At 36.1% G+C, this 12,632-nt stretch overlaps 1 protein-coding gene across 1 annotated transcript in view; it reads right to left on the bottom strand.

Moving 5' to 3' along the window:
* Positions 1-12,632, bottom strand: part of CUL5 (cullin 5) — a 110,644-nt gene that overhangs the window by 52,181 nt on the left and 45,831 nt on the right. Inside the window, exons 3-7 of the mRNA XM_037047716.1 lie at positions 10,492-10,591; positions 8,071-8,247; positions 5,777-5,918; positions 3,858-4,003; positions 3,695-3,775 (exon numbers count right to left, since the gene is read on the bottom strand). Coding sequence (XP_036903611.1) covers positions 3,695-3,775; positions 3,858-4,003; positions 5,777-5,918; positions 8,071-8,247; positions 10,492-10,591 — 646 coding nt within the window. The remainder of the gene's footprint in view (positions 1-3,694; positions 3,776-3,857; positions 4,004-5,776; positions 5,919-8,070; positions 8,248-10,491; positions 10,592-12,632) is intronic.

Raw genomic sequence — 12,632 nt, forward strand, 5'->3', positions numbered from 1 at the left:
CACTCTTATAAACCATAAATAAATTCAGTATTATGCTAAGCATTTTAAGAACTCTACTTGAAATGTACATCTGGCCTTTACTAGGCCTGGCCTCACAACTGGGTACTACCAACGTGAGACTTGCTCTATTATACAGAATACAGTCCAGAAACCTACTTTCTGTGTATACAGAAAACTAATCAGGTTTAGATGATTAGACACATACCAACTAAATTCAAAGAAGGCAATTAATAAACCATAATTTCCTAATTTTAGAGAATAACATAAGTACCAAAAATGTACATACTCTCAATCTTAAATTCTGGTGAACAATGTTGTGTAGCCCCACATAAACTGATACATCACTGTCCTCCATTAACAAGAATAGCCCAATAGATAAGTACAGACCAAAACTAGCATCAATGAAGCATTAAGATATAGCATAACATGTTTCTGAGAGCTGATAATTCCTTTAAGAGGAAATTTAGGACGGTAAGTCTATTTTCAATAATTTTTAGTATGAAAAGTGACTTGTGCCTTACTAGCTATTCAAATAATAGTGTTTATGCTTTATTTATACTAAATTAGAACCTAGGACTTGGTGATTTTCGGTTTGCTATTCCTTCTATTACAATACACTTCACACATTATTTCTCTTTCAAAACAAAACTATAAACTAATGAACACATAATAAATATTACATATATAATGGCTTTCGCTCAGTGAGATATATAATACAGTAAAACATTAAGCCTTACATTCTCAATGTCAAAATTAACTCTAGAGTTTTGGTGCTTGATGCCGCCTCTGCACCAAATTTTGCTATAATCAATGTTGTTAAAAGTTAAGAAAGTAATAACTTTTGAAGAAAAAGATATTAATGTACCCCCTTTGTATCTTGTGCTCCCTTTGGAGGGGATACAATAGAAGGTTTCCAAATTGCTATTAATTCTTTTCCTGTTGATTTTACAGTTACGTTCACTTTGTGATAATTAACATATATATACACTTTAGATTTTGTGCACTTTTCAGTACATATGTCATATTTCAAATAGAATGGTTGATTTTTACAAATGAGCAGAAAATAAAAACTACACAAACACCTCTAACACCCCCAATAAAGTACAATTTCTTTGGAAGCATGCTATATTGCACTGTCTTTGTTGAAAAATAACAAAAAAAAATTATCTTTAAACTCTACTATCATTCAGCTGGGTGAGATGCTCACACTATTTGGTAGCTGTGGAAAAGAAAATTCACATCTCCTATTTCAAGTTTTTTCCCATTCTGTGTGTAATAAAACTTTTTAAAAATTCATTTTAAAGAGAGAGGAAGAAAGAAACACTGACTTGTCACTTCAACTAACCACACACTCAGTGCATGCCCAACTGGACAGAACCCACAACCTTGGCACACTGGGACAATGCTCCAAACAACTGAGTAACCCAGTCAGGGCTGTATGTGTGTTTTCAAGTAGAAGGGGGTCTTAACTATTCTATTCAGGTTGTCATGTGTATTTGTTTATCTCTACCTTTCTCATTCTTTTCCTTGCTCTCTCATCCTTTCTTAGATGGACCTTTACAGTTGAATTTCCTTATGTTTAATATGGATATGCTCCAATTAAGCTGTATAAACTAGAGCAGAAGAATAAAACAATTCTCTTTTACACAACTGAAACATTCCCCACCCAGATGAAATGGACACACAAAAAAATCAACTCAAAATACTCAAATCCTGCCCTGGCTGTGCAGCTCAGTTGGTTAGAACATCATCCCAGTAGGCCAAGGTTACAGGTTTGATCCCAGTCAGGGCACATACAAGAAGCAACCAATAAAAGCCTTAATAAATGGAACAACAAATAGTTGTTTCTCTCTCTCTCCCTCTCTCTCCCGCCCCCTTTCTCTCAAAATCAATTAAAAAAAACACAACTTCAAATCCCTCTAACTAAACTCATCTTTCTCCTGCTGCCTTTCATATGTACCCTAATGGGGGAATTCATTCAGCAACCTTGGTATGTGTCCTGACTGGGAACTGAACCTGTGACCTCTTGGTCTAGGGGACAATGCTCCAACCAACTGAGCCACACCAGCCAGGATCTAAGGTTTATTCTTATACCTGATCTTCCTGTAGCAGCACAATTCTCCCAAGCCAAAACCTCAAAAACAAAATTGACTCAATTCTGTCCAATATTTAACCCCATCCATATGATACAATGTTCTACTTCTGGAATTCTTTCTCCTTACCCTTTTCTGCCTTGCAGAAGTGGAATTTCCGTTCCCTTTGCTACAACCCTATTTGGTACTTCCAATACCTTCCTCGGATTACTGTAAAAACCTCCCAACTAGTTCCTGTTCCCAGTTCTTCTCCACTACAATGAAACCTGCATACTGTCACTAGATTAACCTTTCTGAGGGATGACTTTGAGCACAGCATATTTGTTTAACAATTATTCAATGGCCTTCCCTGCCTTCTGAATAAAGCCCAAGCCATCTTGAAATTTCTACAGAGAACTTCTATGAACAACCACTAGGCCCTCTCTTCTGGCCAATATCAAAGTTATTTTAACCTCTGAAAAAGGAAATATACTGGACATTATGAAAAGCAACATAAAACAAAAACAAGGGGGGGAAAAGGTCTAACCCAACACAACTCCTGAACAAAACATAAACAGGACTACCATTCAAGATGGAAGAAACCAAAGAAAAGTTAAAAGGAAAAAAAAATCGTAGCTAAAAAATGTTTGGTTTAGGCCAACTAGAATGTTACTTCTTTAAATGTTAATCTAATCTAATTCCTACATTCCAAAAACTGAAAGGAACTGAAGGAAATATTATTGTTATATTTTCCTTATAAAGTCATTCTCCATGTAAAAGAAAATACACAGGACAGATACTGTAGAATGGCTACTACCTCTGATCAGTTTTTTTAAACAAGGGACTTCAAATATAGATAAATAAAACAACATAAAAGACTGATGTTCACTTATCAAATAATATTTTATCTCATGACAAGACGAAGTTTGAAATCATCCTCCCATAAGAAATATCCCTCAGTAGTAATGATTCAGCAGTCAGTAATACAGTGCTTACAGCCAGTCTATGGAACATAATCACTGTAAATGAAGAGAATCAACTCTATCTTCGCAGAGCATATTTTACTTGCCACACCAAAGTCACTAAAATGGTTAACCTCAGATATGCATAACAAAAAATAAAGGAGACTGATGAAAACTTAAGTACATTAAATATGGCAAATTCTAGTGCAGGGATGGCAAATACCACATTTTTCAGACCATAAGATGCACCTAGATTTTAGAGGATAACAGGAAAAAAAAACTTTGAAGCAAAAAATGTGGTAAAATATTTAATAGTATAATATTTCACCAATGTAAATGTAAACAGAACTCAACTGCAGCATTAACAACCATTATTCCTCCCAAATTTGGGGGAAGAAGGGGAAAAAGGTGTGTCTAACAGTCCAAAAAATATGGTAGATGTTATCTTGCATGTCAGCTCTGAAAAACAATAAGTTTCTAAATAAAGTGTAGAGAAAAGTTGTGCTCTGGTTCATCAGGAAAGAGTACTATGATCAATCAGTGATGTTGGTCAGAGACAGATAAAGGATAAATAATGTCACTTGAATTATGTTTTTGCCATCCCTGACCTACTGTACTTCAAATAACCCCACAGAATATATAATTACAAGAATTACTTACTGCTTCAACAGAATTACATTCCCGTCTTGTTTCTAAATAACGTAGAGCTCGCTTTTCTTCTTCTTTTAATTTAGCATCTGCCTGTCCAGAGGCAAAATAGCAATCATTTTAAGAACATCAAGATACTACCTCAAGTTAGCACATACATTAAGTTCTGACTTACATATTTCATGTAATTCTGTACACCATTCTGCTGTAAATACGAGGGTGCCTGTGTTCTATAAAATCTCTCTGTTGAATCCAAGTATGCCTTCTCAAAATTGTCCCTATAAATTTGAAGCTTATCCTCAGGATTAGAACAAAGGTTAACTGAAAAACAGAAAATACAATTTTACTCTAATTATGATTCAAATCAGTATTTTGAGTACAGCAAATAAAATAACAAATATTGAGGAGTCATTATTCACAAGGGACTGACAATACTCAAGAGAACATAAGAACATGTAATACAAAATCTTCTCTATAAAAACAACTTAAAAAGGTAACAGCACAAAGTAGTAATGTGACAAACAGTAGAGAACGTGGACTATTTTATTTTTGAATAGGAAAACCAGCAACATCTAATTGGATCAAGCAATCATTCACAAAAGGGATGAGATCTGAAATGGATCTTAAGGAATGCACTAGGATTTACATAGCTAGATCTATCTAAAGTAAATGTTCAGAAGGAGAAAAGCACAGATCAAGTCAAGGTATAGTGACTAGGTTGTCTGAGGGGACTGTAAGGTGAACAGAAGATAAGGGTAAGTTAGGACAGCCTCAAAGCTCAGGCTAAGTAACCTGAATTTAGTAGCATGGTAAAGCACTAAATGGGTAAAAAAAATAGCATTTTCTCTGGCTGGTGTGACTCAGTGGATTGAGTGCCAGCCTGCGAACCAAAAGGTTGCTGTTTTGATTCCCAGTCACGGTACATTCTTGGGTTGTGGGTCAGGTCCCCAGTTGGAGGTGTGCAAGAGGTTGCCTCTCCCTCTCTCTCTCCTTACCTTCCCCTCTCTCTAAAAAACAAAATTTTAAAAAGAAAAGAAAAAAATGATAGCAAAATGATCCCTATAAGAAAATTGTTTCAAAATTCCAGAAGTAGAGTTTAAATGAATCCAAAATGGTGAAAAGTGAAATCAAAAGAAATGTCAGGGACTTGGCTAATGAAAATCTAGATCTGATACCTAAAGAAATATTCGGGCAATAGAGATAGCAAGTCAAAGATAACTAAAGGTTCATTTACATAAAAAGTTATCATTGGCAACTATTTTGTGCCAGGCATTCTATAGTCAGTGGAGACACAGTGTCAACAACACCACTAATTACACTAAAGCACTATGACAGAGACACATAGGTGCTATAAAGCACTATGAGAGGATCTAACTTAGTCTGGGTTTTAGGAAAGGACTCCATAAGGAAATAGATAATGAGAATAAGTTAGAAGACAAAGAAGGAGAAGGAAGAATATTTTGCCCTGGCTCAGGGATTGAGCACAGCCCTGCAAACCACACGATTGCGGTTCAATTCCCAGTCAGGGCACATGCCTGGGTTGCAGACCAGTTCCCAGCAAGGGCCAGTTCCCAGCAGGGGATGCACCAGAAGCAACCATACATTGATATTTCTCTCCTCTCCTTCCCTTCCCTTCTAAAGATAAATAAAATAAAACATAAAAAAAATTTAAAAAAAAGAATATTCTACTTGGAGGAATATCTGATCGAAAGAACAAATGAGAATGTCATTGTCAAACACGGAAAAGACTGAAGACAAATGTACACATGGAATTAACTTACATCCTAAAAATATAAGTAGAAAACCAGTTATATTTTGTAAGCTATAGATTCAAATCTACATTTCTGTACCTTAAGTTGCGAAAAAGATTCAGCAGCCAAAAAATGAGATAGAGAAAATGAATTATTAACCACACAAATATGAATTTTTGTAGGTTACTTTAAAGCAGAATACCTTTTGTGTACTCTTAAAAGCATCTGGCACATAAGCAAATGTGACTATATGCTAATAAATACAATTTTGATAGTACTACTCTATAACTGTCTTAGAATTCACATGAAAAGGAAATTATAATCGTGTAAGTTCAGAACATACCATAGGATTCTCTTACTCCAATGACCAGCTGAGAATCAAAAGCTTCTCCTAATCTTTCAGCATGCACTAGCTTCATTGCACTATCTTGAAGTCTGTTTTTTATATTTGAAAAGATTGACTCATTCCATGTATCGAGCATGAGCTGGAAAAAAACAAAAAACAAAATACGCAATCATTACCATTATTAATATACAAAATATATACGACGTTTGTCCAGCAAGTATCCAGCTATGTGTTATGAAAAACAGACATTCATTGAAGAAGATACAAGATATAAGAAACATTGTACATAGGACAATGACACCTTAGTACCCTTACAGGTCTTTGTAGATTGCAACCTGTACACATTCAACATTCTCAGGTATTCTGGTTTTTACAGGCCTTCTAGAATATGGATCACTTTCAACAGATCCTCAACCATCTTTGAAGTGTTTGTGCCACACTTTTATTGTGCTGCACTCATTGCACTGTCCCTGAAGGCCTTTTGAATCCTTCCCCACTCCTAGCTGGAGTGGGGAAGGAAGAGAGAGATTGATGTGCAAGAGAAATATCAACTGGTTGTCTCTCACACACCTCCAACTGGAGACATTGCCCTTTACGTCATGTCTAGGCATGTGCCCAGACATGAATCAAACAGGCAACCTTCTGGTTTGTGGGATGACACCCAACCCACTGAGCCATACCACTCAGGGCCAGAGGTTCCACTTAAATGGTGGAAATGATATATACATATTCATAAGCATGTATTATCTCTCCAAATAACTTTGTCAGATACAGGAAATATATCAATAACAGCAGCAGCAACATTATCCAAGAATAACAGTTATATAACATTCACCATGTACCTAGCAGTGTTCTAAATACTTTCTTCATATGTATAACTCATTTAATCTTCACAACTTCGATTTAGGTGCTATTATCTCCCTTTAGATAGGAGGAACCTGGGGCACACAGAAGAAAGCTAACTTTCCCATATTTACTCAGGAAACCATAAGTGGCAACACTGGAACCCGAATCTAACAACTATAGTCCCAGAATTTGTGCTCTTAATCACTAAGTGATGCTGATTCTCACAATCCATAGGAAATAGTAAAAATTAAAGAAATAACAGAAAAACAAGCATGAACAAGATTATGGAACTGCAAATTAAAAAACATCTAGAAGAGCCCCAGCTGGTATAGCTCAGTGGACTGAGCATGGTCCTGTAAACCAAAGGGTTGCTGGTTCAATTTCCAGTCAGGGCACATGCCTGGGTTGGGGGCCAGGTTCCCATCAGGAGATGTGCAAGAGGCAACCACAAATTGATGTTTCTGTCCCTCTCTTACTCCCTTCCTTCCCCTCTCTCCAAAAATAAAGACATAAATTCTTTAAACATTAAAAATAAAATAAAAAGCATCTAGAAGTGTTTTTCTTTTGGGGCAGATGGTGGTAGAAATGTCTCATATTGCAGTTATTTCCACCACTGAAGAACCACTGGATATCTAAATTTTACAATAACCCTGTCAGCATTAGTACAAATTTTAAGGCTGGGGCAATAACACCTAGGACGCTACTTAAATGTATGAATGCCCGAGTTTCTTGCTATAATCACTGTAGCAAGTAGTGAGTTGTTTAAAGATCAAATGGCCTTTTTTAACTTTTCAAATCTGTGGTGCCATTTGAGTCTGACAAATAGGAAAATACACAATAATGAGGACAGAGAGGTTATTTCATTACTGACTGAAGAGCTGAAGAGGAAATCCGGGACTCCAATTTCAGAGCTTACCTTTTCCATTAAATCACGAGTTGTTACTGAGGGGGCACAGAGCATTTAACTAGAAACTATACAAAATATAAAAATAGGCAGAACATACTGAGTATATTACAACTATAATCAAGTAAAAAATTATAAAGATTAGAGTAGTTTAGTCATGATTAAATATAATGATAACAGAAGGTAACCTAATGAAAGGAGAGATTCTTGAGACAGAATAAAAGAAACTGAATTTACAGCAAGGTAAAAGTACAAAGATTGAATTAGGAAATAAAATCTCAAAGATAAAACCAGGAAAAGAAGAAAGTGAAAGGAAAAGCAAAGGAAATATAGTGTTTGAAACACAGTTCTAAAACACCACCAAACAAAAAGATGAAAGAAATTTAAAGCTAAAATGGATGAAACAAATACCATTCAACAAAGCCCAGCAAGAGCTGGAAATATATATGTGAAGTAGAAAAATCCACTTATGTAAATTAGCTTTAAAAGTCTTCAAATCATCCTTTGTAAAGAATATTAGGGAAAAAATGGGAAAACTGACCTTTCGAACAATACCGTCTTCTACATTTGATTTTTTATTGCCGCCCTGTTTACCCAATAAAGTAATCTCTAGTTGACAAAAAGGCTTCGGTAAAATATCACATTGTGTAAAGAATTTTCGCCATTCAACAATATATGCTTTTAGCAAAGCTGTATCATCTTGATGGCTCAGTACTCGCTGGAAAAAAAAAGAATTGTACCAATTTGAATTACAGGTCTTTAAAGAATACTAGAAAATTTTTATGCTATAAATTTAAAACACTTTATTTACTGTACAAACTATCTTATACTTAAAAGAAATTAAAACATATCCAAGAGAAAATTTATATATTCACATAGACTTGGGACCATTTCACAATAAATACACATACCAAATCATTATGTTGTCTATAGAAAACCGATAAAACCATTAGTCAATAATATGTCAATTAAAATAGAAACCCTGTATCTATTAGCTGTCACTGTATCTTCCCCTTTGTCTCTGGACAGCAACATGCAAAAAAATACCACTTAATCACCATTTTACACCATACACAAAAATTAACTCAAAATGCATTAAATAATGGGGAGGAGGGTGGATGGAGGTAGAAGAACAATATGAAGAATAAATGGTAATGGGAAAAAAGTGTTTTTAATGATTTAAAGACTGAAATTTAAGACCTGAAACCATAAAACTCCTAAAAGAAAATATGGGTGGTAAGCTCCTTGACATCAGTGTTGGTAGTGATTTTTTGCATTTGATATCGAAAGCAAAAATAAACAAATAAGACTACATCAAACTAAAAAGCTCCTACACATCCCAAAAAATAGCAACAAAATAAAAAGGCAATCTACTGAATGAGAGAAAATATTTGCAAGTCATACCTGCAAAGGGTCACCATTCAAAACAAGTTAAAGAACAAACAAACAAACAAAAAATTTCATACAACTCCACCAGAAACAAAAAATTAAAAAATGGGCAGAGGATCCGATTGGACCTTTTTCCAAAGAAGACATATAGTGAGCAACAGATACATGAAAAGATGCTCACTATCATTAACCAGGGAAATGCAAATCCAAACCACAATGAGATACTACTTCATACCTGGTAGAATGGCTATTACCAAAAAGACAAGAAATAAGTGTCAGCAAGAATGTGCAGAAAAGGGAACCCTTGTACACTGCTGGCAGGAATGTAAGCTGATGTGGCCACTATGAAAAATAGTTTGAGGGTTCCTCAAAAAATAAAAAATAGAACCACCATATGATCCAGAAATTCCACCTCTAGCTATCTATCCAAAGAAAACAAAAACACTAATTTGAAACAATCTACAGTCAGCCCTCCACATCTGTGGGCTCTGCAAGTGCAAATACAGAAGGCTGACTGAGGGACTGAGCACCCATGGATGTTGGTATCTGCTGGGGGGATCCTTGGGCCAACCCCTGCAGATAATGAAGGAGGACTAAATGTACCCATCATTTTCACTGCAATATTATTTACAATAGCCAAAATACGGAAAAAACTTAAATTTTTATAGAGAGATGAATGGCTAAAAAAATACATGGCTGAAATATTATTTGGCTATAAAAAATGTTTTGCCATTTGGAACAATATGAATGGAACTTGAAGGAAATTACTGTCAGCTTGTAAAAAGGTATTAGTTGTGAGAAAAAAAATAGATTTGTGTGGGCTGACATATGGCCAAAAATAAATGGTAGTGGGGACATCTAAAAAATGGAATTTCTTTGTATCTTTTTTCTTTGCTTTTCTAATAATTAAATTTATTTGGGTTACATTGGTTAGTAACCTGTATATAAAGTTTACCCTCTTTAACCCCCCCATAGCCACTTCCCCTCTAGTAACCACCATACTGTTGTCTATGTCTATAAATCTGACTTTTCATTTGCTGTTTATAACACCTTTTAACTGAGAATAATGTACACTCTTGAAAGAAGTGTCACTGAGGGTAGAAAAACAAATAACAATCATTTCATTAAAAATTTTTTAACAAATATATCAAAAGTCAATGTGACATTTAAAATTACTTTAGAAGTTCTATATTTAAAATATTTCTTGTAATATTCCTTGGGTAAAACCTTAAAACAAACNTTAGTAACCTGTATATAAAGTTTACCCTCTTTAACCCCCCCATAGCCCCTTCCCCTCTGGTAACCACCATACTGTTGTCTATGTCTATAAATCTGACTTTTCATTTGCTGTTTATAACACCTTTTAACTGAGAATAATGTACTCTCTTGAAAGAAGTGTCACTGAGGGTAGAAAAACAAATAACAATCATTTCATTAAAAATTTTTTAACAAATATATCAAAAGTCAATGTGACATTTAAAATTACTTTAGAAGTTCTATATTTAAAATATTTCTTGTAATATTCCTTGGGTAAAACCTTAAAACAAACTTAATATAAAAATACAGAACTTACTGCCTGTGCTTGCTTAATAAACTCAAGAATATCTTCTTTTAAAGCCTGATGAATTTTTGCTGGGCCTTTATCATCCCAGAGACAGACTGCATGCACATCCCTATAAAAATAAAGCAGTTAAACAAACATTAACACTGGGATGAGAACAAAGACAAAACTCCTATCAAGTTCGGTTTTAATAGTTTCTGTGGACCATGCTAGACCAAGCTAAAGGTGCTTCAATCCATTCACATGAACCAAACATTTTTGTTAAGTTGTCCCACACATTCATTTGTTTATATAGTTATTTGTCACCCATTGTTTTATTTTTTTAATCTGATCAAATTTATTATTTTTTTAATTTAATTCTTGTTCAAGTAGTTTTCTGTCTTATATTCCCAGCCCTGCCCCCCCCAGTGCTCCCCACCTCCCTCCCATTTCTGCCCCCCACCTTACTTATTGTCCATGTGTCCTTTATATTTGTTCATGTGAGTCCCTCCCCTTCTCCCCTATGATTCTCTCCCCTCTCCCCTCTGGTCCCTGCCAGCCTGTTCCGTATTTGAGTATCTTTGGTCATATTTTGCTTGCTTGTTTGTTTTGTTGTTTAGATTCCTGTTAACAGTGATATCATATGGTATTTGTCTTTCACCGCCTGGCTTATTTCACTCGCATAATGCTTTCCAGTTCCACCCGCCCCCACCCTTCCCCCCTTTAGTTTATGACCACGTTTCTCAAGTTCTTTAGATTCTATATTTCCCCTACTATTCTTACCCTCCCCCCTATCTATTTTCTACCTACTGTCCATGCTATTTTCTGTACCTTCCCCCCCCTTCTCCTCCCACTCCCCTGTTGCTAACCCTCCATGTGATCTCCATTTCTATGGCTCCGCTCCTGATCTAGCTGTCCTCTTGGTTTGCTTTTGTTTTAGGTGTGGTTGTTAGTAATTGTGAGTTTGCTGTCCTTTCTTTTTTTTTTAAAGATTTTATTTACTTATTTAACTTTAGAGGGGAAGGGAAGGAGAGAGGGAGAGAAATATCAACGTATGGTTGCCTCTCATGTGTCCACTGCTGGGAACCGGGAACTGGCCTGCAACCCAGACATGTGCCCTGACTGGGAATCGAACTGCGATCATGTGGTTCGCAGGCCCACACTCAATCCACTGAGCTACACCAGCCAGGGCTGCTGTCCTTTCACTGTTCATATTTTTATCTTCTTTTTCTTAGATAAGTCCCTTCAACATTTCATATGATAAAGGCTTGGTGATGATGAACTCCTTGAATTTGATCTTATCTGAGAAGCACTTTATCTGTCCTTCTATTCTAAATGAAAGCTCTGCTGGATAGAGCAATCTTGGATGTAGGTCTTTGGATTTCATGACTTGGAATACTTCCTTCCAGCTCCTTCTTGCCTGTAAGGTCTCTTTTGAGAAATCAGCTGACAGTCTGAAGGGAACTCTTTTATAGGTAACTGTCCCCTTATCTCTTGCTGCTTCTAAGATTCTCTCCTTTATTTTCATCTTGGCTAATGTAATTATGATGTGCCTTGGTGTGTTCCTTCTTGGGTCCAACTTCTTTGGGACTCTCTGAGCTTCCTGGATTTCCTGGAAGTCTATTTCCTTTGCCAGACTGGGGAAGTTCTCCTTTATTATTTGTTCAAATAAGTTTTCCACTCGTGGCTGTTTCTTTTCCCCTTCAGATACCCCTATGATTCAGATGTTGGAACGTTTAAAGATGTCCTGGAGGTTCCTAAGCCTCTCCTCATTGTTTTGATTCTTGTTTCTTCATTCTTTTCTGGTTGGATGTTTCCTTCTTCCTTTTGGTCCACTCCCTTGATTTGAGTCCCAGTTTCCTTTTAGTCACTATTGGTTTCCTGTGCATTTCCCTTCATTTCAATTAGTTTAGCCTTCATATGTTCCTCTAATTTGTGGTTAAAATCAACCAGTTCTGTGAGCATCCTGATCACCAGTGTCTTGAACTGTGCATCTGAGAGGTTGGCTATTTCTTGGTCACTTAGAGTTATTGGCTCTGGGGCTTTGAGTTCTTCTTGAGCTATATTTTGGACTGTTTGTGCCTGTTATGTAGGAGGAGCAGAGCCCTAGGTGTTCACCAGGGCCGGGCCACTCAGTTGCTGGGTTGTGATGCTGTATGTGGGGGTGGGGCCAA

The sequence above is a fragment of the Sturnira hondurensis genome, unplaced genomic scaffold (assembly GCF_014824575.4).
Source record: "Sturnira hondurensis isolate 20B ecotype Veracruz unplaced genomic scaffold, ASM1482457v3 Scaffold0006213, whole genome shotgun sequence".
Taxonomy (NCBI): Eukaryota; Metazoa; Chordata; class Mammalia; order Chiroptera; family Phyllostomidae; genus Sturnira; species Sturnira hondurensis.